Source organism: Pipistrellus kuhlii, unplaced genomic scaffold, assembly GCF_014108245.1.
Source record: "Pipistrellus kuhlii isolate mPipKuh1 unplaced genomic scaffold, mPipKuh1.p scaffold_m20_p_1, whole genome shotgun sequence".
NCBI lineage: Eukaryota > Metazoa > Chordata > Mammalia > Chiroptera > Vespertilionidae > Pipistrellus > Pipistrellus kuhlii.
Window position 1 is genome coordinate 173,066,632 of NW_023425404.1, and position 27,411 is coordinate 173,094,042.

The 27,411-nt window shown below is 39.0% G+C and overlaps 1 protein-coding gene across 3 annotated transcripts in view; it reads left to right on the forward strand.

Moving 5' to 3' along the window:
- Nucleotides 1–2,011: 2,011 nt before the first annotated feature.
- Nucleotides 2,012–27,411, forward strand: part of GABRA2 (gamma-aminobutyric acid type A receptor subunit alpha2) — a 96,919-nt gene continuing 71,519 nt past the window's right edge. For all 3 annotated transcript variants that reach the window (XM_045572908.1, XM_036417229.2, XM_036417237.2), the window contains exons 1-2: nt 2,012–2,094; nt 4,625–4,740. In XM_045572908.1, the coding sequence (XP_045428864.1) occupies nt 2,024–2,094; nt 4,625–4,740 (187 nt within the window). In that variant the 5' untranslated portion in view covers nt 2,012–2,023. The remainder of the gene's footprint in view (nt 2,095–4,624; nt 4,741–27,411) is intronic.

The following is a 27,411-nucleotide window of genomic DNA, read 5'->3' on the forward strand; positions in this document are numbered from 1 at the left end:
GCCAATGGACTTTCCTGGCCGGCTGGAGGGGAGTCTCCAACCCTCAGGGCTTTGAGGCGAGAGCTCTGATGATGGCAGGCGTGTGAAGGAATGGATCATGATGTATCCGGAAGGCTTAGGGAAATCAAAGAAACTTCCTGCTGTCAGATTCCACGAATCCGCCTTGAACTTGGTCCTGCGTGGAGGCGCTGATGATGACTAAGTCCAGGCGTGTTGAGTCCCCTCGCCCTCCAGGGAGAGCGGTACCTCCTTACTTCTCCCCCGCAGCCCCCGCAGCCGCGTCGCCCCGGAGCCAAATGTTGGGGGGCTGGCGACAGGGTGCGGCTCCGGGAACCTAGGGACCCACAGACATATTGCATGAGCGGCTCCTCACCCTTACCCGCCGGCAGCACCCTGGGAACCTCGGGTCTTCGGGGGGGCCAGCCCAGGGGCCGCCGCGGGGAGCTGTCCGGGAGCTGTCCATGGTGGCCGAGGGCTCCGCTCCGCCCGCGCGGGGTGGACGCCCGCGAGCAGCGCTCCAGGCGCCCGAGGCTCCCGCCGATCCCGCTGCGGGTACCGGGGGCACGGTTACCCGGGATCGGGGTGAGGATGGGGGTCCTCACTTGTCCCGGATCTCCGTGAGCCCTCCTCCAGGGGCCTGGCTCCTCCTCCTCCTCCTCCTCCTCCTCCCTCCCCAGGCTGGGGCTCGCGCCGCCTCCGCCCGCGCGCCCCCCGCCCCCGGCGCCCGCTTCGCCCGCTGCTGCCAGAGCTCTCCCTCCTCCCCTCCCTCCTCCTCCCCCTCCCTCCTCCTCTTCTCCCTCCTCCTCCCCCCCGGCAGCGCCACTACGGCCGCCTCCGCCGGCTACTCCTGCGCCGCCGCCGCCGCTCCGGCTCCGGCTCCGGCTCTGGCTCCACCAGCCCGGCGCTCCGGCTCCCCGCGCCGCTGCAGCCGGTCCGCCGCGCTCTGCTCTCTCCCAAGTTTCCCGGCTGCTCGGGGTCAGAGCGGAGGGAGGAGAACACACACGGCTGCAGCCGGTGGTGTCAGGTAAGGCGGCCAGGCTGACCCCAGCAGGGACCCTCCCCCGGCGCCTCTGCCGCCGGTGCATGCCTCCGCTCCGCACTCCCTCCCGCGGAGGTTCGGGTCGCCCCTCCTCCCGAGCCCATCCAAGGAGACAATTTGGGAACCCATCTGGAGAAGCCTATGGGCAAGTACCATGCGGTCCGAGACCCCCGCCCGCACGGCTGCCCATGAACCTGGCTCCGGTATCGTCTCCAACTTTGCACGCCGCGCCGCCCGGGAGGAGCCTGCCTGCCGGGCTGGACCCAGGCTCCGCGAAAGGCTGGCAAATGTGCGGCTGTTTCTCAGCAGTTGAGCCTCCTAACCCCTGGCTACCGCCTCCAAGACGCCGTGGTCTTTGGCAGCTGAGGATGGGCAGGGAGGGCGATGAGGCTGCTTTCTCTCAGAGGGAGCCAAGAGGTGAAGGCGCGAGGGCTGCAGCTGGAAATAATTAACAATCGGAAAAGTGGGCTGGCGGCCCCCTCCCTGGCTTTTCTCGCCTTGATCGCGGGGAGGTGGTCTCGGTTAAGGGGAGGGTGACTGGAAGTGCCCAGTCCCCCGTCACCCCGCCCCCCGCCACCCCCTTTGGATTCTCCCCTCCAGCCCATACTCTTCTCTAGCTCATGTGTCAGTTCAGGGTCCTGCGTGTGTTATTTAATTCAGGTGTCGCTCTGGGTGAGCACAGAACAGTGTTTGCTGGGGATGGGCAAAGTGTGATTCCTTGATCATCTTGCCTGTCAAATATAAATAAATAAATAAATAAATAAATAAATAAATAGGAAAAAGAGGAAAGGGAAGAAGTAAGAACAGTGCCCTCGCTCACCCAGTCATCTTACCATAATACACTCATTCCACTGGAATAGCTTCCATAGCGTGATATCCAATTACCAACCGCAGTGGCAGAGTTTGGGGGCTATTTGGGTGGTGGGCCTGAATTTAATTGTTATTGTTGTTTTGGTTTCCTTTCATGGCTTTCCAAGAGCTGCAATGAGGATGAGATTGAACATGGTCAACATGCAGTTACTGCTTCTTGTTTTCTTCATGTGGGACCCAATCAGGTGAGGCACTTATTATATTTGACTCTTAATTCAGGGTGAAGGTGTGTTTTTTAAATGGCATTGGGGTAGTGGTGGCTTTTGAGAAGCTATAGTGTTTTTGCAGTGTTCTTTCTAAGGAAGAAAGGCTGTACCAAGAAACTGAACTATGTAGTGGCAGGGATGATAAAAAGTTCACTGCCTCATGCTTTTAGCTATCAATGCAAAAGTGAACAGAAATATTGTCTTTTAAAAAAAATCACCAAAGGAGATGATACCCTTTGAAGGGCATGTTTTTGCAAGGAATTGAAGAGATTAAGTTACATGCATATCATAACAACATTCATTGAAGAAGTCAACAGTTTTCCTTTAAGCCACACACAATGCACAAGCTAAAATGGTTTGAGTGTTAAATGAATTTTTCTTTCTTTCTTTATTTCTTAGATTCTTTCTTTCTGCTTTTCTCCCTCTTTTTTTTTTTTTTTTTTTTTTTAATGGTCTTGGCTCTTTTAGTCAACACAGAAAACCTAAATGATATGTGAGTCTTAAGCCTCTAGGTGGAGGTAGTACACAACTTCACAATCACAAACAATAAGATAAAAGCTTGATTTATTAATCAACTTTTTACATTATTCATTTGGATAGCTTTTGTTCTTAAAATGGTTACTATCATAAAGAGTACTGATTTTAAACATGTAACTTTTTGTTTGCCTGTGTTCTACAAACATGAAATCATTTTTACTGCTTTCAGCAACTTCATCATAGCTTAGTCTTTTCTGATTGCTTATCACCAATGGGCATCTTTTACTTATTGCTTTTAGTATGCTTTTAAAATAACAGGGGACATAAAATATAAGATCTATCAAAATGTTCATGTAACTACTCCTTTTACTTTTAAGAAAAAAAAAAAGCCTTATTATATCTCTAGTTCCCTCAAATTTTTCCATTTTCCTGTCCAAACAATTTCCAAATATGAAAATATTTTCTAGAATTGAGTAAAAATCTCTTTACAAAGACTTATTTTACTTGGAGAATATCTCATTAATATTGGGTTTAGAAAGAAAGTGTAACATGTGATTAAAAAACACTTTTGACTGAAAATCTCTATGTGGAACTTTATGACTCTCAGTGATTGGTTTTAAAATTAGCTTAAGGCAATGTATTAATAGAAGCTTGAGGCTGGAGGGTATGAACTAATTTGCTTACATAATTTTAAAATGCTTATCTTCATATTGGTGTTTTAATAGTTTCTCTGCTTTCAAGACAATATTTTAAGTTTGGTTACCAATTTTTGATGTATTGTGACTATTTTTAACTATTAACTGCATAATCATTTAAATGCAAATGGACTCTGTGAATGATATTTTACACAATACACCTTGCTCGGCATGCAGATTATTTAGAACCTTTTAGTTTAAAGGAATGAACAAAGATGGTCAATTACTAATCTTTTAAAATCCTCAGCTTAACCGTATTTCTCACTATTGGTTTTCTCTTCTCTATTTAACCAGTAATGCTCATGCCAGTATTTTATTCTATTATATAAAAGATTCTCTATTTATTTATTTTTGACCAATAATTTAAATCTCTGATTCATCCTGGGAAAAACGGCAGTGGAAAGGGACATTCTGTTTTATACATCCTTTGCTTCTTGCACCAATTTGCTGGATGTCACCAAAGCAGGTCTCTGGCTTTCTGATGGACAAATAATGGAGAAAAACCACTGTTTTTAACGCTTTTTCCTGTGATATTTCCAGACCATTTGTTCTTTCTACAAATTTACCACACACAGGCTTACAAAAGCAGCTGGGCATTTGAATCTTTGGGGGACCCCTAATCTCTCCCCTGCCCCAAGTCCAGGCCTGAGGATCTCCTCTAAGGCACTCTGCTGCTGCTGTGTGTGCTGTGATCCTTCCAGAGCCCACCTCCACCTCCTGGCTGCACAGAGCCTGGAATGCAGCCAGCAGAGTTCCCCTGATGTCTGTATTGCACTTGGCCATTGGGTGGAGGTATACCCAAAGCAAGGAAATCCTCTTGCTTTAAAAGAGAAAAAGACATAAAGCGCAAAAGGAAGACATTCATGGGGCAGACGGAGAAAAATTAGTGCCTCGAAGGAAGCAATGTTTTTCTCAATTAATATTCCAGTCACTGAAGAATGATTTCAGAAGACCCTTTGATTATTGTAGTTGAAATAACATTATTAATAGTGTCTGCATGTGATCATCTACAATCATAACATATTCTAGGGAATGGATTTTAGGGGGGGTGGGGAAGGGATAACCCACACCACAATGCTGAGTAGTAGATATCTGGAAACATGTTGACACCAAACATTCTAATAATCTGGTATTTAATAGTAGTCCCCATTTCCCACAGCATGTTTACCTTCCCCATAGACATAGTGGCATTTATAGAAGTGAAAAGGAGAGGAAAATGGGTTGTACTAATAGGGAGCCTTAACATTCAAATCAAGAAAAAAGAGCATGTTGGTACTTGCAGAAAGCATATATGTATTTATATATCTATGTATCAGTTTGTAAAATTATCTCTTTAGGTTGGTGCTGGCTAACATCCAAGAAGATGGGCCAGAAAACAACATCACCATTTTTACAAGAATTCTAGACAGACTCCTGGATGGTTATGATAATCGGCTCAGACCAGGACTCGGAGGTAAACATATTTTTACTTTCTTGTTAAACTCTCATGAAATAATGCCTTTAGAAGTTGAGGTCAGTATGTATATTTTGATATATTTTATGTATAAGTGTATTTTATGTATTAAAAAAAAAGATAGTTAATAGAAAGTAAGTCCTGTCCTTCGGCGTGACTAGCTTTTCAATTAGTTCATTTATAATAGCTCAGTTTGTATTCTTAAGAGTATGCTAAAGGATAACATTACTGGGCAGAAATGCTTGTAACATCTTTGGATTCCCTCACCACATTTTACAGATGCCTAGTATAGATATGCAAAAATAAGCTGCATAAACAATAGAGGGTCTGAGTTGTATTTCAAAACATACTCTTTTTAGGATTCTGTGATGATATTTCTTATGCAGCATGTGGCATTTCTAAAATGCAGCACAGGTTTGGCATTCCTGAAACTTTCAAAGATATTTCCCATATATGTTAGCTGTAGGCCTACACTTACTGGGCTGTGACACAGTTTGACTTGAAAGGTAAGCTTTCATTTTTTTCACCTCAGAAAAACAATCTATTTTTATTCACAAAGGTAAAGAAAATTAGGCTCGGCTAATATGTTAAATTTTAATTATCCTTCAGCATAGCTGGAAGATACTAAGGAGATTACATGAGAGTAGGGGTTCTGAGTCAAAATATTGTTATTCATCCCTTCTAACGTGAGATAGATATGTCTGCGTGTACACATTTGTCACATGTGTGGGGTACTTATAAGGATGTTTAACGATTAATTCAAAATTAAGACAAATTAGTTGAACACTTGGTATTCATCCAAGATTTATATAGTTAGCCTGGTTATTACCAGGTTGGCAACTTAGCAATATTAAATCCCTTGAAAGGCAATTGACTAAGTGCCTGCATGTTTATGTAAATATTTTCTTTGAAAAATGTAGGTGGTTTTTAATTTTATATACATTTAGCAAACTGAATGGTTTTTAATTATCTGGGAATCAGAAAAAGCCAGAAAAGAAACAACTTGTTTTTAAACAAATGCCATTTAATTGCTATTTGCTTGTTATTTGAATCCTGAGAAGCACCTTGCATTTTAAGACATACGAGTCATGACCAGAATTATGACACATTGTATCTCTCACAAATAATTCAGTTGACTAATATACACTTAGTTTTCCAAAAGAAAAAGAAGACAGAAAGGAACAGAATATTTCCTTAGTAATTTACATGTCTAATGTTCATGAATATAAGGTACTACTGTCCATGTTAGCATACATGACCATAAACTATTGCCAAACATATACAATAGAAATATGTCTAACATAAGGCTTTCAGAATTCATGATAGAAATTTGAGAGGTAGATTGCACTAAGGTAGATTTTTTTCTAAGCCATAGGTTTTACTATTTTTAAATAAATTATATGCTGTCAAAAATATTTGAGATAGACCTTGGCTTTTGTCTCTGAGGCTCTAGGAGAAAGAATTACACTGTAGTTGTATGGTGAGTAGTAGAAACTACTTGTTGCAGGACATTTATCTCTTTATATTTATTTTGTAATATCTCGTACATTCATTTTTACTGCTATTGTCAAGACTCAAATATAGATCCCTGTCACCATATTATTTGGGTTAATATAATGGATTAAATGGATCTCCTTGCTTAGTGTTTTTGTTCCCTAAACTTTATGTGATATTATACACGCTAGATGCCCAATACATGAAGATTCATGCTAGAATAGGGTTTCCTTTCCCTGGCTGCATGCACTGCCTTTCCACTCTGACCTAGCCCCTTTCCCCTCAGGCCCTGGAGCTGCCTCTTTCAGCTCAGCCCCGCCTTCCCATTCTGCCCAGAGTCCCTGAGAGACTGGGGGTGGAGCAGAACACCTGCATCATCTCAACAACACAAGCTTCCCACCCCCATCACTCAGCACCGGTGTATGCAAATTAACCGCCATCTTTGCTGGGTTAATTTGCATATCACTTCTGATTGGCAGGTGGCGTGGAGGTACGGTCAATTTACATGTTTGTCTATTATTAGGTAAGATGGTAATATTATTTGTCTTCTTTTATTTTTACAATGCTTTTATATGTCACCCTATTCTCTTGATCATATATCTTGTGTGGCTCCCCATTGCCTGCAGTAGATGGCAGTGAGTAGTAGTGGAAAGAATGTGGGCCTTGGAGGCAGATAGATCTAGATTGAAGTTTTTGCTTCACCCACACCCAAAGCGAAGCCTTGGCCAGATAGTCTCTGCTTCCTTTTATTTAAAGTAGCCATGTGCCCTAACTGCTTTGGCTCAGTGGATAGAGTGGATAGAGTGGATAGAGTCTGTGAACTGAAAGGTCCCAGGTTCAATTCCTGTCAAGGGCATGTACACTGGTTGTGGGCACATCCCCACTAGGGGGTGTGCAGAAGGCAGCTGGTCGATGTTTCTCTCTCATTGATGTTTCCAAATCTCTATCTATATCCATTCCTCTCTGTAAAAAAAAATCAATAAAATATATTAAATAAATAAAGTAGCCATGCTATAGCTCATAGGTTTGATGATAGGGTCACATAAACAAAAAATATCCATAAAACTGGTGCCACACACTAGCAGTTCCACAAAGTTCTATCTCTCCTCCCTTAGATATCTAAGTCGCCAATAAAGGTTTTCTGCAGTCTGCTTCTCTGGTTTCATTTTTTGTTTCTCCTCTCATGTGTCCTACACTTCAAATGCATCAGGTTCATTTTCCCTTGATAATTCATTCCAGTCTTCTCCCATGGCCTTGGTCCTATTATCCGCCTCTCACTGAAATTATTTTTCCTCATCCTCTCTGATGATCTCAATTTTACCTTTCCTATAAAGTCCACCTCAACACTATTCCTCTTTAGGAAAGATTTTTCATAACTAAATTGAAGCACCCAGATTCAATTTTCTCTCTCTTGAAATTCTTTAGCAGTTGTTGGCTCTATATCTCATTTGGTACTTATTATGTGCTATGTTGGATTATTTATTACCTCTTTATGTGTCTCTTGTTACTTTAACAAGATTGCAAGCTCATTGAGGCAAGATATTGTATCATAAATCCTGTGTGCCTCAGCAACTAAATATTGATTTGCATATTGTGGCGGTAAAATAAATGTTGATGGCTTGATTAACTTTTCTGTGACCAGTTAATCATCTGTAAAATGGAGCTACTCATATCTGGATGACCATGTTGAAGTGATATGTTGAGCATCATGCTGCAGAATTGTAGTGTTGCTTAGTGAAGGGAACTTTAGACTGCGGGGATTCAAGAAAAATCCTGGTTCTGGTACTGAACAGTCCTATAACCTTTGAACACTGAGCCTCTCTGGGTCATATTTGTCCTGTATAGAAGGAGATTACTATAGTAATATTCTTAAGAGTTTTGATGAATAGTAAATACAATGGCATATACAAAGAATTTAGTACAGTAGCTAGTATACAGTAGAGAGTTAATAAATAAGAATAACTAAAATAATTTGAAAAACTTTCTAAATGTAATGTTGGAAATTTAAATTATTATTATGGTTACTTCTGCATCCAAAATTATTAGCCTGAATGTTCATATGTCATTCCAAATAGAAAGTTCAGGGAAATTACTGCATCATTATGTCCCAGAAATTAATAAGGAAAAAATGGGCTTGATTCTATTTTAATATATCAAGCTGAGCATCTCTGTTGATGAATAATTTGGGTAATTAATCTCAATTATTATTTGCTTTCCTTTGTGAGTTTCATATAAATGAATACATAAGAAAGAACAATCAGTTTTGGACCAGGAGTTAGAAAAATTCTTCTTTTCACCTGGCTGTGCTGCTTACTAGATCTTATCTAGACAAATACTTAGACATTCTGAGCCCTGGTATTTTCTGTAAAAATAATTGTATTTTATTCTGAGAGAAGGAAGGGATTCATATATATATAATCTCCAAGGTTATGCAATATAGTGAGTGATAAAATTTTAAGATATTTAATGATTAATAATAGGTCTTTAAAATTTAAGTCAGACCATGCCACTCAACTGCTCAACACCTTGCATTGGTTTCCACTTCATTCATAATTAAGCTGGGGTTTCTTGTGCTGGCCTCCAAGGGCCTGCAGGATCTGCCTCTCTGTTCTCCCTCTGACCTCCTCTCACACAGCTCTCCTTGCTGCTGCTGCTGCTGCTGCAGTCACACTGGCTCTCTTTTCTGTTTTTATGCACACCGGGACACATAGCCATTGGTCTCACCTTCTCAATGAGACCTGTCCTGACCAACCACATAAATACAAGATAATTTATATCTTCATTAATGTTATGTCAATTGCTTATTTTTGTCAGTTTTGCTAGAATTTAGGCTCACTGAGGTCAGGGGTTTTGGCCCACCTATTGTCTAGTTCACAAGCATGGGTAAGCACTTCTCTGAACAGATCTTGAATAAATATTAATTGTATTTATTTATGTAATTTTATTTTAGTATGCTCTTGGGAAAGGAATCAACTATGGGACTTATTCTTAAAAAAAAAAAAATGGAGCGATTGTCATTCAATTACCACATTAGACTTTCACTCTTATTTTCAGCATATTTAAGGCCGAACTCTTGGTGAATTGGAATCTTTGTTCCACCTGTTACTCAGACTCCTAATTTAATGTGAGATGTGATTCTGCCATAAACAAGCTGTGGTTTCGGATGATCCATTTATCTGAACTGTGACTTATTTTTCTCATCTGTAAAATGGAAGGAGAAGTTCTTACTCTGTTTATGTCCCACAGGAATATGTAGGGCTCAAGGAAATGACAATTCTTAAGAAAGCATAATGTGACATGCACTTGATAAGTATTATATTGTTAGGAATAGCAGAGTTCTTCAAGGAGAATATAATCTATCCTTTAAAATCCTGACCAGAAAATATTGGTATGTGTTGTGCATTTTTTTGGTTTACTTCCTTGTGAGCCTGGAAACATGAGATGGGTTTGCCTTTATATGTTATCTACCAAGACCACACATTCAGATTAGTTAGAACAAATAACTGAATCATTTTTCCCCCTTTTGTCTTCATTTTAGCAATTGGAGCTAAAATTCATTATATGGCTCATTTATTTTTATTCCATAAAAGGCTTTCCAATTGTTAGCTGAATGAAAGGAGCAACATTTGTTTTTTTGGATGAATTTTACAGGGTCATTGGAAAAATGAATGTGTAGACAGGCCTTGTATATTTTGACAGCTAACATCCACAATGCTAAACTGTGACAACTATTAGAAATGACAAGGCTTGGTATCTAAATTATAGATTCAGTCTGGAAAATCTGGATTGAGTACCATGCTTAATTGCATTTCAAAAGCTGTTTTGAAGAACCTCTTCCTCCCCCAACCCCATTCTCTCATTTTATATTCTGAAACCTCTCAGCTTAAAGACATGAAAAACATGATATACAGTCATAGACTTAGTGGCTGAGGGTGAATTTTCAACTTCACTCTTGGATATTTATACTCAGGCTTTCAGGAGATGGGTGCTAACATGTTCTATGCATTTTACTACTCTCAAATTTACAAAAATAAAGTATAGGCTATTCAGTGGCAAAAATAATATAGAAAAATCTGGTCTCTTCCAGAACCTAAGAGGAGTCTGACCTCAAAATATCATATTATTACTCTAAATAATGGTTAAGATCAGTGCCTCTGGATACCAACATCTTTGGACTTCAATTCTGTTGTCACCATATATTAACTGCAAGACTTTTGCATGTTACTCAACCTCTCGGTGATTTTGCTCCTTTATTTGTACAATGAGAGGAAATTATGTGACATTGGTTTACTTGGATTTAATTTAATTTTTTAAAATATATTTTATTGATTTTGTACAGAGAGGAAGGGAGAGAGATAGAGAGTTAGAAACATCGATGAGAGAGAGTCATCGATCAGCTGCCTCTTGCACACCCCCTGCTGGGGATATGCCCGCAACCAAGGTACATGCCCTTGACCTGAATCGAACCCGGGACCCTTTAGTCCCTAAGCCGTCGCTCTATCCATTGAGCCAAACCAGTCTCGGCTAATTTTTTTTAAATCGAAATCCTTCAGACAGTTTCTGACATGCAGACTAAAACCTCAATACTTATTGATATTATCACTGTTATTGTTGGTCCCATTACATTACTCCTGTGAATGCAATAGAGGGCATCACCTAATGTTTTACTTAATTTATAACAGCTGTGACTCCTAAAAAATGATAAAATTGTGGCTCATATAACACACTTTAAAAAAAAAAGGAAGATGTTTGTCTTATACAATTAGTTGCATTGGACAGACACATTAATATTTATGGAATCTCTGTTAAAAAAAACTATTACAAAAGAGGTATGACATATTTAGTGCTTTTCATAACTATCATCATGACATGTAACAACTTGGCATCATCAATTCATGATAATAAGTTTACATGTAGGAGCAAAGCTATATTTACAGGGGGGGAAAGCTCATGATAAGACATCAGTGGTGATTTTAGTTAGAGAGGTAAAACTGGAATAAGTGTATCAACCAACCTAACTGGAGATGGGCAAGGTTCTTCAATGCCAGAATCTCTGGGTCTTGCAACTCGAGGGTGTATGCCTAATAATTGACAGCATTGTATGAGGTGAGGGGTGGTGGAGGCATATGGAGGGATCTGTGATCTCTAAAGAATTGAGGAGGAAAAAGGGGGAAAGTGGGCTGCAGGATGACCACAAAGGAGGAGATTCAACTTTCAATAAGTTCTAATCTGAAATGGAGGGAATGTAAACTCCAGGTATTGGGGACTCTGCTTGGAAAGCTGTGATATTTGGAATTTACCTCATTCAGCAGCTGCAATTGGGGCTGATGCTCTCCAAGAATTATTCTAGCATTCTCTTCCCTAGCACGTGTCTATTGAAGCCTTCCTATGTTCCAGACATTTGTAGGATATATTCTGGTCTATCTTCCCATCTGACTTAGAGTTCTGGGGCTCCTAGAAGTGTTCATGGGATGATACTTTCAGAATAAGCCTTGGCATCAGAAAATTTCAAGAGATTGTTTCACTCCTTACCACCAGATCTTCTCTACTCTCTTGAGTTTAACTAAAGGTCATGGGAATGCCTCATTTGGTTATTTGATGAGTGAGAAAATGGAAATGAGTTAGGGTGATTTCACACAAGGGTGTAAATAGCTTTCAGGAAAAGTGTAAATGACTAATATCAAGTCATTTGTCATTTCCTACTTATTTAAAGTTATTTTGTGGAAAGCATGAAACATAGAAAGAAGAAAGGTGCCGAAACCAGTGGATAGAGCGTCGGCCTGCGGACTGAAAGGTCCCAGGATCGATTCCGGTCAAGGGCATGTACCTTGGTTGCTGGCACATCCCCAGTAGGGGTGTGCAGGAGGCAGCTGATCAATGTTTCTCTGTCATCAATGTTTCTAGCTCTATCCCTCTCCTTTACTTATTGTAAAAAAATCAATAAAATATATTTAAAAAAGAAAGAAAGAAAGGAAGGAAGGAAGGAAGGAAGGAAGGAAGGAAGGAAGGAAGGAAGGAAGGAAGAAAGAAAGAAAGGAAGGAAGGAAGGAAGGAAGGAAGGAAGGAAGGAAGGAAGGAAGGAAGGAAGGAAGAAAGAAAGAAAGAAAGAAAAAAAGAAAGAAAGAAAGAAAGAAAGAAAGAAAGAAAGAAAGAAAGAAAGAAAGAAAGAAAGAAAGAAAGAAAGAAAGAAGAAAGAAAGAAAAGAAAGGTGCTCTGGGGGAGACTGACACTCTGGGCCAGCCTTCCAAAGTTTGTTCCTTTGGTGTTGTCGCCTGGTCTGCTGCTCTCCCTCTGGCACTGAAATCACATGGGCTTCAGAACACTGCATGTTAGGTTAAACACACACACATAAACACACATATGCACTCACACATATGCAAACACTACAATATGGGAATGTTATGCACCTTTATTTGGATCCTTTCTAACATGTCAAGGCAAGACTAAAGAACATGTTAGTGTTTCTGCACACCCTCACTGACGCTACGTGTTGCTTGCCCACTCATCATCAGAGAATCTTAGAGACTTATTCTGAAATGTTTAGAGTGAGGTCATTTTGCAGAATATTTTCCTAGTTTGTTGTTTTAACTAGATATGTAGCTTGCAATTATTTCACAGGAAAGGCAGAATGAGTACATGGAAGCAATACTGTGCCTTAGGTTGCTTGGTGGAATTTATATTCCCAAATAGCATCTCTCCAGCAAAATTCAAGTAACCTCACTGAAGTATGTGACCCAGAGAATACTACCTATGTTTTAGTGATCTAACACTAAGGCTTTATTTTTCCCTTAAAACATTTTTGGCTAATAGCAGTTTCTTCTTTCAACCATGGCCTCTAAAAAGGTGTTGCCCTCAACCATAATTTTGAGGGATTGTTGTTTTTGCTTTTTTAGGCACAGCATGCCTTACCTACTGTATTGTTTGCCTTCTAGCATTTAAACTCAAGTGCAACCAAAGTGTTTTTTGTTTTCCCTCCTCTTTAAACATACAGTGGATAAACTGACTATAAGCATGACTGATCCATTTGTGTTAGTATTATTTTTTTTTATTGCTATAGCTCAATCATATTGTAGAAATCTATGTTAGTAGTGGGGATGGCCAAGTAAACAGCTTGGCCTGTCAGTAATTCATTACTCTTCAATGTATCCGCATAAAAGGAGTCAAATGAAATTATTCTAGCATTCTTTTCCCTAACACATGTCTATTGAAAACTTCCTATGTTCCAAACACTTGTAGGGTATTACAATGGAAACGTGTAGTGATGGCCTCCAGGGGATGACCTTCCTTGGAGGACAGATAAGGTAGATACACTATAATTGTTAATATAACTTGAAACACTAGAACACATTGTCCCATTATAAGAGCATACTATTGAAGTTTAGAAAAGTGAGAATTCACTGATACTTGTAACGTGTATAGTTCTGTTCCTATTATGCAGAGTTCATTTATTCAGCTCTTCTTACTAGGGCCAAAGATTGGCTGGGTCCTACTTTAAATACTACGGTGAACAAGAACCAATCATTGGCCGAAACCGGTTTGGCTCAGTGGATAGAGCGTTGATCTGCGGACTGAAAGGTCCCAGGTTCGATTCTGGTCAAGGGCATGTATAATACATTGGTTGTGGGCACATCCCCAGTGGGGGGTGTGCAGGAGGCAGCCAGTTGATGTTTCTCTTTCATCGATATTTCTAGCTCTCTATCCCTCTCTCTTCCTCTCTGTAAAAAAAAATCAATAAAATATATTAAAAAAAAAAGAAGAAGAAGAAGAAGAACCAATCATTGCAGAAATTTCTATCACACCAGATTTTGGCTCTTTATGCCTTTTGAGTATCCTAAACATTCGTTTCTTTTTTTCCCCCTTCTTAATTAAGAATACTTTATAAACATCCTATATTTCTCTTATTTAAATGTAAGTTTTATCCCAGAAAGGAGGAGTGATTTCTGGTATATTTACTACCAGGCTGAGAGATACGCTATCTGTGGAACTAAACAGCAATCAGAGAACATGTCTGCTGTAGGGGTGATGAGAGTGTTTCTGTTGTGTGGCATTCCCAGAGGTAAGAAAGTAAGTGTTAATTCCTATGGAAACTTCTGGATACTACTCAGTTCTCTTTTTAAGGTCAACTTATTTTCTGTCCTTCTTAATTTGTTTTCAGCTGCAGATGAGTTAAATAATAACTAGATATGTCCTATACAATAAAGAAAATAAGTGACATGAAATGTAATATAATAAGTATTTGGATTTTTAATATTCCTGATAAAACAGAATTCTGAAAACTTGTTTTTAACTTGATATACTCCTATCCCTTGAGGTACATATTTTATCATTTAAGAGTAAGGAATGAAGAGAGTGAAATTAATGTTTAAATTAAAAAAGATTTCATGTAGAAGCTCATCAAATTAGAGAAATTAACTTATCATAAGAAATTGGTCCCTTAGAATCCCCATTAGGTTTTCTAATTTTAGGTAACTTACCATAGGTAGCAGTTTTCAAATCTTTCTAAGTTTTTATTATGTTTTCAAAAATTAAAAAAAAATTAGCATGTAGGAAAGTATGAGTCCATATTTACCTTAATTTGACATGTTAAGAGATGTAAATTTTTATCTTTTTACATTTTACTTGTTTTTTTTAATATTTAAAACATGATTTCAGATAAAATTTTAAAAATATAGTATTCTGTTATAAAAACATCCCTTTTATAAACATTTTAATAACATTCAGATGTCAGCTCCCTGTTAGGGGAAGGAATGAAAAATATGGCATAAAGATTGTCCCAGACATGTGTATGGGATCATTCTATCTGTATCAGAAGATATTATCAGTTAGCAAATTATGAGTTTGATTTAAAACATAATGAAAAAGGTAAGGTTTTTCTTCTTCTGATTTAGTATTCACAGAAAAATATATGTCCAAAATTAAGATACTGGTTTTTTCAACTATTTGAAGGAGATGGTTAGTAAAGTCTATTAGATTTTATAAATATTTGAGAAATATGATCTAAAGAGTGGTTCAGTGAATTTCTTCTATGAGTAGAGGAGTAGAGATATGTCATGAGGTTAAGAAGGTTGAAGAAAGGATAAGAACTATAAATGTCTCCTAATAGCATTCCCAAGTCCATTATCTACCTTATGTTTTATAGTGGTTCTAAAAGTATTTCAGTCAGTATTGGGGAAGCCTTTGCCTTTTATTAAGAAGGTGAAAGGACCAGTGCTTTAAGAATGGTGTGCATTAAAAGCTTTCCGGGGCAAAGAGATCTCCAGGCCTGAATTGGAGGAGTGGTCGGAGGAAGGGAACAATGTCATGGGAGACATTTAGAAATAGATGAAAGGTTTCCACTTGACTTCAATGTACTCACAAGAAGGTTTTAGATTTGAAGCAAAATACTGCTCAGTAATTTGGGTTGGGGAGTCCAAAATTTTTCAATTATATGAATATTTTAAAAGCTCTTCCATAGAATTAAGCAAATCTGCCATAGTCAGGGAATTGCGGTAAATGGAACAAATTAATTTTGTTACCTTGATTGCATGGAGCAGCTCTCCAATATCTTAAGATAAAAAATAGTGAACTAAAACGCCAGGCAGATTTACAAGGAAGATTAAAATTTGGATACCAAGAGGGAAGAAGTCTTAATTAAAAGAAAATGGAATTGTGAGGCTGGTGTTCACGTCAGGAAGAGGGGAATATAGGAGAGTAGATTTAATTAGTTATCTAGGGCATGTGAGAGAAAAATCATCAAAGCAAAGAATGTGAGGCTGAAGACTGTGCTTTGTAGAATAGCAAAAAAATGGCCCAACGCAAACCAGAGGAGTTGGAGCTTTGGATCTCAAGAGAGTAAATGGGGTAGCTTAGGTGGTGAAATGTTATAAAGGGTGAATGTAGAGCCATTTTAAAAGGATGTTGTATTAGAACTTTACAGTAAATCCCTAGATCACTAAAAATTAAAGCTGAATATTCATTTAGCATTGTGAGTAGCTTTTGCCTTAATAACCATTATAGTTAGAAGATCAAGATAACTGACAGGAAATAGTAAATAGAAACATATTACTGTCTATAATAAAGTTTGTCACCATTTAAAAGAGATTAAATATCAAACATGACTTGTTATTCTTAAAACGTATAAACCAGAATGACAGTGTCAGAAGTCTTAAAAGGAGAGTATCAGGAAGATGAAGTAGTAAGAATATTGCTGTAGAAGAATCCATTTCAACTTGCATTCTTTGAAGCTTCTCAGATAATCTGAAGGGCTCTTGAAGGTGTTTTTGGCTGCCTCCAAACTGGTCTTATGACTCATAGCTTTAGCATGGAGAGTCATGTATACTTCCTTTTTTTCTAATATTTTTTTTTTATTGATTCCAGAGAGGAAGGTAGAGGGAGAGATAGAAACATCAATGGGAGAGAATGCATGTCCCTTACTGCAGATCAAGCAGGCAACCCAGGCATGTTCCCTGACCAGGAATCGAACCATGAACTCCTGGTCCATAGGTCTATGCTCAACCATTGAGCCATGCTGGCTGGGCAAGAGTCATGTAGGCTTTCCAAGGGGACCCAGTCGTTAACTCAGGACAGAGATACTTACATTTTGATGCAGTTCTGCTTATTACACAGATGTTGCCAGCCTTTGTCACTCTCCTTTAGCTGCTGCCACACTCAATCTCCTCCTTGCCATTTTTAGTGACATCTTCTAATACAGGCATGTCACACTCAGACATCTGACTGCCCTCAGGCACAGGGGGCAGTTGCAGTTTCCGCCACTGCCCCTGCTGCCTCAGAACAGCTGGGAGGTTAAGCAAAATCTATCAGCGGATGAGGAAAGTGGGCAGGTGCATGTTTAAGTGAGTGAGTATGAGAGTTTGTCGGGCAGAAGACACGTATCTCTTCATCAGATCCTTTCCCTGTAGGGAATGGTTTTGTGACCTGTCATTTTCGTAGAGGGTGGTGTGACACTTCACATATTTCTGTCCGAAGGCATTAGAAGAAGGCACAATAATCCCGCTGACTTTTTATAGTGCCCAGGGAAGCCAGTGGGGAACAAAGGAAGCCTTCCTCCCTAACATTGGGGTAGAATAATAACTATACGTGATAGGAAAAAATCATGGTAGCCTCCATCATTTAAGGATGTGTTTGAAAGAAACACGTCTATCTACAGTGATTTCTGTGGGAATCAAATTTTCTCACAAACAAAAGAAGTCTAGAGGTAGGTGCTGTTAGCCCCGACTGAGTTCTAAAAGACAACAAGAACCCAGACTTTATTTCTCTATGTCTTGTTATTGCGTGTTTAGTTCTGGCCGCTGCCGCTCTAGCTATCATCTCCATGACCCAGCCTAGAGTAAAAGGATGAGAAGGCACCAGCTCCATTCATTCATTTCATCAGAAAAATACCCCTTCCCAAAACTTGCAGCTGGTTTCCACCTCTATCTTATAGCTATTTCCTGCTGGGAGACCATCTGAGAAAAGAAGTGTTTTTCCTGGGCTTGGGCACATTCCTGCCCTAAACAAAACTGGAGGTTTCTGACAAGGAAGATCAGTTGGAAATTCAGCCAGTTACTTGCAAGCAAAACCTACCAGATCTACTAATGCTAACGGAAGAGTTACTTAACTGCTCTACGCCTCAATTTCCTGCTTTGACACATGAAAAATATCAGTGACAATGATAAGATACATCCAGAGTACTTAAAGTTGAATTGCTTATGAATTGCCGAGATGGTGATAGTTACAATGAATGCAGATTTTGATTTGGTTTGTCCTTTTGGACCTTAAGAGGCTGCACGTCTAATATGCCCCCAGATGCTGCTGATGCTGCTAGTCCTTGGGCTATACCGAGGAGCAAGGCCGTACTCAGCTAAGGCTACCAAGTACAAGCCCGTGGTGCATTAGAGAGAATGGAATGAAATGCAGAGAAGAGGCCCTGTGAATGCTCTGTTTGATGTCAGAGATCTGGCTCCTCTTGGAACTCACTTCTCTTTTCCCGATTCTGTGTTCCTTGACCATTCTTCATCTGTTTTATTCTTCGGTTCCTGTGTATCTTTTTCCCTCTTCTTATATGTGCCTCCTTAGTTTCTGTAGTTTCAACTCTTATTGCTTTCCACTTGAAGGATTTCCCTAGGCAAATGAATAGAAAATAAGGTCCTTGTTCATTCCTTAACCTCAGGCATTAACCTCTACATGCATGGTCTCTGGTCCTGGTGCTGTTTTCTGATGTAGTCATTCCTTATTGCCCAGATGAACACCCTTGTGTGACCACACATCACTTTCAGGATCTGCTCCGGAGAATTTAATGTGGTGCATATAGGCTCTGGCCTCTGCTCACTCTTCTGACCTCATCTTTCACTACACATCACTATCTCGCACAGAGGGGACTGAGTTCACTGACCTTCTTTCAGTGTTTATCTTTTAATGCATCTGGCTTTTGCTAGCCTGTGGGCCTTTAGGCAGGCTATTGCTTCTGTTGGGAACACATTTTTCTTTCTTCTGGTTCTAGCTCAGATGTTATTACTTTCTAGCAGCCTTATATGAATAACATGTGCACCACACACACACACACACACACACACACACACACACACACACACTTCTATTGAGCAAATCACCCATCAAATCATTGTGCTCTTTTGTAACTCTGTGCTCCACTGATTGGACTGTAAGATCTGTAAAGGCAGACATTTATTACTGCTTGGGTGTTGCTCTAGCCCAGGAATGTTTAATATTTCTCAGAGGTAGGTAGTAATCAAGGTATTTGTCGAATAGATGAATAGACAAATGATAAACTGTGTTTTTTCATACATGAAATTTCTCAAACTCTAGAAAGTAAAATTTGCCACCTAAAACTGCTTTTCATTCTGTAGTACTCTTGCATGGTTAGTGGCATCCCTATTTGTCAAGTTGCAAGAGAATAACTCAAAATCCATCTGAGAATAACTTTTCAAATTATCTTTATTCCTTTCTAGCCTCCTGATTCTAGTTGTGCTATCCTCTTATACACAGACATCCATCTGGTGGGCCAGCTTGCTTTTAAATAAACAATTAATGTTAAAAATTTAGAAATGAGGATTTCTCGCTTCTAATAGTGGCAGATCTGGTCACCTGAGGCTGAAATTCCTGATAGAAATTGAAAATGAAATTAAATTGATGACAGGATTTGAAACCAAGCAACAGTTTTCTTATTAAAGGGATTGTGCCCTCTACATTTAGTTAGAAATCTCATTTAGTCAAAGTCAAATTATCTATCTGGCCATTAAATAATAGTAAAGACCTCCATACCCCTAAAAAAAAAAAAAAAAACACCTCACAACCCATAAAACATTTGAGTATATAAATTTCATTCTATCCTATTTGTTATGTGACCAGATTTTTACTTTTTAATTACATTTGAGTAGGTAATTCTTTTGCTCAGCATTCTTCAATGACTTTCATTTTCCCAGAACATAATCTCTGGTATGTGTAACCATGTCCAAAAACCAGAATAAGGGGAACCAAACCCTTATGCTTTGTTTGGGCAGGGCAGATAAAGGGATGCGTTGGTTGACATTATAGAGACTGAAGAACTGGGGAGTGTGCCTTCATTGTGTGAAGGGAGCTGCGTTTTACCTGATGATTGACATGTAAGTGTTTGAGATGAGAGTTGCCAGATATTCCAATAATTTTTCAAAAGTCATTGGAGCTGAAACCGGTTTGGCTCAGTGGATAGTGCATCAGTCTGCAGACTGAAAGGTCCCAGGTTCGATTTCGGTCAAGGGCATGTACATTGGTTGCAGGCACATCCCCGGTAGGGGGTGTGCAGGAGGTAGCTGGTCTATGATTCTCTCTCACCGATATTTCTAGCTATCTATTCCTCTCCTTTTCTCTCTGTGAAAAATCAATAAAATATATTTTTTAAAAGTCGTTGGAAATATATATATATATATTTAATGGGAAGGTTCTTAACTTTTAAAGGCTAAACAATCCTAACCCAAATGAAAACAAACGAAATCATGTGCTTCTCAAACAAGACACACTTGAGCCTTATTACTTTGCAGCCTCTGGCCCTAAATCAATATTTCTCATGAAGGCCATGAAGGAATCATTTGCATAACATGTTAAATACAAGTTTAACAAATGCTCAAGTATCCCATCAGTTTGGGTTTGGTTTTAAGAATCTGCATTTCCTCAAATATTCTTGATTTTGGTTCTGGTTGTTCAAACACTGGACTGAATCATCTGTCTCCAAGTTTCTGGGTAGAAATTATGGTGCCTTCCTCCATTCCCTCCTAGTACTTTACTTGTATCTATTTAATTCAACACAAAAAGTAAAATGTATGATAAGATCAGTCTGTTACCAAATCAATCTCATTGGCACTTTCTTGGATAACCTCAAAAAAGGGCTTTTGCATCGCTGTTCTGAGCTTTCATTGTTATAGTGTTGGGGACCTGTTCACCAGGTATATTAATCTGAATGAACTGGCTTATGTAGTAGTAACTGCTCTTGGCTTACAACAATCAAGTTTATTGCTCTCTCGTTTATCTGGCTCATGACCCATACTGTCCACTGAGGTTGAATGTGTGGAGTTTGGGCTCTTCTGCACATTGTCTTCACTTAGAGTTTCAGGCTGATGGACCTCCACCGTCTAAAACATTGCTGATGACTGTGGCGGGAAAAGATGTGGTCATCTTATCGCTCGAAGCTTCTTCCCAGATGTGACCGAACATCATTTCTGCTCTCACTCTGTTGCTCAAAGGAAGCCATATAAACATGCTTAGCTTCAAGGGGCAGGGAAGTCAACTCTACCATTTTATCAGAAGTAGAAGAACTGGAGATATTTGGCAACTTAGCAAATGGCACCTATTTTTCAGGGTGTAACGTATCTTCAGTAGTGACAGATAAAATACTAGTATGTTGGTGACCCTGGTCAAATCTGGTTTCAAGATATGTATAATTCAGCAGCAGTATTTTGTGTGTAACTTACATAGCGTGTTTCATGAAGTTGTTATGCTCTTTTGACACAACTGATTTGATGTGTCTTTAAAAGCTTCTTTCCCAGTTAGCAGGAATAAAGAGCTTTGGAATGTGGGCTGGGAAACCATCGTCTGAACTGCAGATATTGAAGAGGAGATAGTCTTTGGATCGTTAGTCTGAAATCTCAGACCTCTGTGACAGTAATGGTTGGGGAGAGTGAAACTAAACAGCTGAGGCGCAGAAGCCATGTCTTTTTAGTTTGTTACTGTGTCTCCTCAGGGCCTGGCGCAGTACCTAGAATTCACTATTTACCAATTGATTGTGTATGTGAATCCAACAATCATATACTTAAAAATGCATAGACACAGCTGTACTTTGCATGCCTACTTATTTTGGGTGCTCAGTTTAGGCATTTAACAATCAGTTTTGTCTTTCAATTTTAGTGATTTGTACTTCCGGCATTCCGTACCATGAGTCATCCCTATCAGAAACTGTGTTGATTGGTATATGGTTTCAGCTGTCCTGTTGAGCCTTAAATGCAGTACCACATAAAATTAGAACCGTTAGGATGAGTTTGTAATTAATATAGTGAAATGGACTAATTCAGTAGCCCTCGCTATTGCTGAATCGGGGACTTGGTGAGTAATGGTTGTTGAACAAAAGAATGTTGTTTGTAGGGCATATGCCACTGCATTCTAATGTTAAAATGAAAGCTCTGGAAGAACCTCAATATGCAAATGATAGAAACCAGTACAAAAAACAAAAATGTACTTCAAAAGCCTGAGTAGCATAAGACTAAAGTGTTTTTCAATATTGAGATCATGCAGAACTATTATTAGCTTTAAGTGGACTCTAAATTTTTCAGTGGTCTTTCAGAGGTTATCTAATTGAACATCCTACATAATAATCCTATATAATAAAAGGGTAATATGCAAATGGATTGAACAGTGGAACAACCAGTCACTGTGATGCACACTGACCACCAGGGGGCCGTTGCTCAATGCAGGAGCTGCCCCCAGCCTGCAGTTCCCAATCATCTGATTGAGGCTTGCTGATTAACCTCTCTGTCTCCCCTCCTCAGCTTGCAGGCTCCGATTGCCTGATGGCAAATGGGGAACCAGAGATAGGGCCGTCTGCTAGCAATCAGGGTAGATGGCCCTGATCCCAGGCCAGTCCTAGAGACAATACTCACATATGAATTTCATGCACTGGGCCACTAGTTATAACATAAATTATAATATAGTCATAATGAATTAATAATAATGTCTCTCATGGTTTGAGTGCCAGGTATTACACTAAACATGCTACCTATCTATAATAATAAAATAAAAGCATAGTATGCTAATTAGACTGGATATCCTTCCAGGATGACCTTCCTGAAAAAAAAAACAAAAAACAAAAAAAAACTGGGGCTGCAAGGGAAACCTGGTCCAGGGTGTCAGAGGCAAGCTGGTGCCAGCAGCTGGGGGAAGAAAGGACTACTCTTGCATGAATTTCATGCATCAGGCCTCTAGTGATTTAATATTTATTAGTTGGCCTATGAAGTAGGTAATTCAATGATCCTCCCTTTTCTAGTAAGAAAATAAGAGTTCAAGACCAATGATTTGCCCATGGTTTCACAATTATTTTGTGATAGAGTGGGCATTCCAAGAGATGCATCTTTCTCTAGGACTTTTGTCTTATCCATCAGGAATAAGAATCCCCAAATCCAACAAAAGTCCAATATATGGCACTATATCTTTAAGGAAGAGAGATTATCCTGGTGGAGCTGACTTTATCACATGTGACCTTTAACTCTGGTTGTTGTGGTCAGAAATGAAGTCCTGGAGATTTGAACCAGAAAATGGTTTTGACCTGAAGGAGGATCTCCTTGGCTGGAGGGGGCCACGTGGGAAGGAATGTGGACATCAGACATGAGCCATGGGAGGCAACAAGGAAAAGGGGGACCTTAGTTTTACAAGGATCTCTGCAAGCCACTGAATTTGGCCAACAACCTGAATGAGGTGGGAAGCTGATTCTTCCCCTGAAATGAACACAGTCCAGCTGACTCCTTGATTTCAGCCTCAGATTCTGAGCAGAGAAGCCAGCCAGGGCATGCTGGACTTCTGTCCAACAGAACTGTGCATTAAGAAGTGGGTATTGCCAAAACCGGTTTGGCTCAGTGGATAGGGTATTGGTCTGTGGACTGAGGGGTCCCAGGTTCCCTTCCGGTCAAGGGCATGTACCTTGGTTGCGGGCACAACTCCAGTGAGAGGTGTGCAGGAGGCAATTGATCGATGTTTCTCTCACATCGATGTTTCTAACTCTCTATCTCTGTCTCTTCCTCTCTGTGAAAAATCAATAATATATATATTAACTTTATATATATATATATATATATATATATATATATATATATATATAAACAATATATATATATTGTTTCCAGCTGCTAAGTTTATAATAATTTGTTACACAATATAAAACTAACACAATTCCTATTGCTGATAAAACATATACCCCTTTTTTAGTGTTTAACCTGTGCCAGCCACAATATACAGACACCATTTCATTTATTTCTTATAAAAGCACTGTAAAGAATGGACATTATGAAGCCCATCTGTGAACAAATTGCAGCACATGCAATTTGAGTAATTTGCCCAGCATCACAGAATTATTCGTGTATAACTCAGGTGCAAACTTAGATTTCTCTGATTCCAAGTTATGGGATCTTACAAACCCCTTAATTGAATAGGAATGGACATTACATTGAAGTGATAATATGCCATTTGTAGAATAAGGATGTGACAGGATGTGACATGTGAGCTACAAAATATCTTATGAGCCCTTAGCAAGATATAAAGAAATTTCGATTTATTTTTATATTACAAGATTACCAGCTAGGGGTAACAGTTTATATGCATTATGTGTGATTTTATTTTCCTTTAAAGTTTTTATGGAAGAGTTTAAATATATTTTTAAAATTTTTACTTATCAGTTATGGGTCCAAATTGTCATTAATCTGAATTAAATTGTATATTCAACAATGACTGTCTTTTAAAGTACATTACTGATACATTCATAATGTTTACTTTTATTTTTATCACCTTTGCTTACACTGAATAAATGGCTTTTAAAATCATTACAATATCATTAATGTTCTTGTATTTTTATTAAATACTTTAAAAATAGTCTCAGAATATTAACTTTATAGCTGAAAGGCTAAATTATTACACATTAGAAATGCTAGATAATAAAGTTTATTTTTTTCTTTAAGCCTTGTCTTTCTAAATTGTTCTTTAAATTAGTTATAAATTATTACATAGTCTCAAATAGGCCATTATCTTTGTCATATTTTTTAGTTAGTAATAGCTTCTGACTTTTTCTCTCTCTCCGATGACCTTTTTCTCCTTCAATTCATGTAAATATTTATTGCTCCTATTCTCATTCTTGATAGTGGTCTCATTCTTCTGTTCCACAGGATGCAGATGACTTCCTGTGAGCATGTTTTCAAAGTAATTTCTTGGCTTTAATACCTCCCGTCTATTCTACTTATGTAGTTGTAAACATTTCCTGGTTCTATCCATTGGTGTCTACCTATTAGCTGTTTCCACTAATTCTTTGTGTGTGTGTGTGTGTGTGTGTGTGTGTGTGTGTGTGTGTGTTTACATTTTTTTCTTTATTGATTAAGGTATTACATATGTGTCCTTATCCTCCCATTGCCCCCTTACACTCCACTCCTGTTCATACCCTCACCCCCCTGGTTTCTGTGTCCATTGGTTATGCTTATATGCATGCATACAAGTCCTTTGGTTGATCTCTCCCCCTTACCCACTCTCTTCCCTACCTTCCCTCTGAGGTTTGAATATCTGATTGATGTTTCCCTGTCTCTCCACTAATTCTCAACACTTCTTCTGGCACTTATGTCCTTGTGGGACAATGGAAATAATTTATTCTTTCATTCCCACATTCACTCACTGTCCATCCCTTCTCATCTATCTTGTTAGGCTAGATGAGATGAGAGAAGAAAAATCAAGGTTGGCTTAGGGGTTTTTGACGTAGGTAAATGGGTGAAAACTGCTGACATTTACATAAATAGAAAAGATCTGTATTATTGGTACTTTTATATATGCTTTAGCTTCTTGAGTAGGTTAAGAATTTCTTGCCTATATGAATTATCTTCTTGATTGTTTTTTCCCACAACACTTAGCACAACATCCTGCAGTGAGTATCACTGAATAAATGTTTAATAATTGAACAAACCAGTTTAACTTTATCATCATTTGTCCTTTTGCCAACCATTGCTTTACTGAATATAAGCCTGCTAAGACTTGAATTTCTCTCTTATTAATAAGGGCCAGCATCCATATAGCATATGCTTACAACCAGTGATGAAAAGTTTAGAGATAATCTTAAACCTTTTACTCAGTAGGTTTTTATGGTTCTGTTATCATTCCCAAAGAGCCAGAATGTATTTTACCTCGTTTCTGCTCCCAGAACTAGTAGGACAGTTCTAGTTGCTTTTTGTTTTTGTTTTTTCTCTCCACCTCCCCTTCTTTTCAGGGTTTTGAGTGGAGCTTTTCCCATCTCCTGCAGTCCTTTTATGCTCTCTTTCATGATTTCATTGTAATGGAAAAATAAATATCACTATATGAGTACTTCCAGGTTGAAAGTAATTATTTTGAAAAAATAGAATTCTGAAAAATGGAGAGCTCACCAATAGTTGTTCAAATATTAGTTGCTTTATTAAGAAAATAGAAGCAGGTATTTGTAGATATGTTATTTTAGCAACACATTACTGAGGAAAGAAAGACATGACACATGTCAATCATCTTACGTTTGGCTGGTTTCGAAAGACTGACAGTGCCCTTTTCCTGGGTCAGACTGAGTTAACTATAATGGATATCATGAGCATCCACAACCGAAGGCGGGCCGTACAGTGTCAGAGAATGCTAGGTCCCATGGGGTTTTGCTTCCAAATAGCTCCTTAAAATCCAGTGAGTGACACTTATTAGATTTGACAACATAAATGGACAGTTTTGGGTAAATGTCTGCAGATCATGTCTGTGGTTTGATAGACTTTGGGTCAGGAGGAAAATGTTTTGGGTAATGATCTACTAATTATTTTTAGGACCTCATGCACATTAGGATGTTTAAGTTCACCCAGTTTTGATTTCCCATTTCAAAATGAAGATAAAATTGCACATCCCAGTGTATGATTAAAGTGCAGATGTTTTTTGATGACTGAGTGACTGGATAGGGAAATGAGCTGTGTGTGATAGTTACCCATTACCTGTGAAAACAATCATCTCTTATGTATAGAAGGGGTCCTGAAGTGGGGTAGCGAACAAACCATGCAGTGTACAGATGATGTGTTGTGCAATTGTGCACCTGAAACCTGTATAATTTTGTTAACCAGTGTCACCCCAATAAACACAATAAAAAAGAACATCCATGAGCCTGAGATATGGATCCATCACAGATGGTTAGATAGAAATTCAAATGGACAGATTCTAACATGTGACCAAGCTAGTACATCAGTACTCATAACTGGTGTTGTATGTAGATAAAATAACTCTGATAGAAGAATGTGCAGAGAGTTTGGTCTGAGAGGAAATCTAGATGAGCTGCATTGTAAACATTGGCTCTGTGTGGACCTGGAGTGTGCCAGTGTAACCATTTCTATACTAGTACCAACCCAGCGAACATGTGAGCCTGGAGTCCCCAACTAGCCAAAAACTATAGTGATGCTTAAAATATTATTTTTTTTATTGGTTTCAGAGAGGAAGGGAGAGGGAGAGAGAGATAGAAACATCAATAATGAGAATCATTAATCAGCTGTCTCCTGCATGCCCCCCACTGGAGATCAAGCCCACAACTCTGGCATGTGCCTTGACCAGGAATTGAACTGTGACCTTCTTTTTCAGAGTTTGATGCTCAACCACTGAGCCATACTGGGTGTAAAATATTTTGAAAGAAATGTCTAATCCATTTAGCAACATCCTCATTGGCTTCATAGCTGTCCCCAACTGTTACAAAGAAGATTATGGGAAAACGTATTTTTTTTTAATATTGCCTACCTTCATCTAATTAAAAGTACGATATGCAGAGCATATTTTACCTAAATGTTGCAAAACCAAGCACACATACATATTGAAAGCTCTGTACTTTCAAAGTCAAAGACCAATTCCTCCTGAAACAGCATAACATATTAAATAACATTATCCCCTAAGGAGCTGAGTGTAGGGTTTGATAGTGGAGTTTAGAAA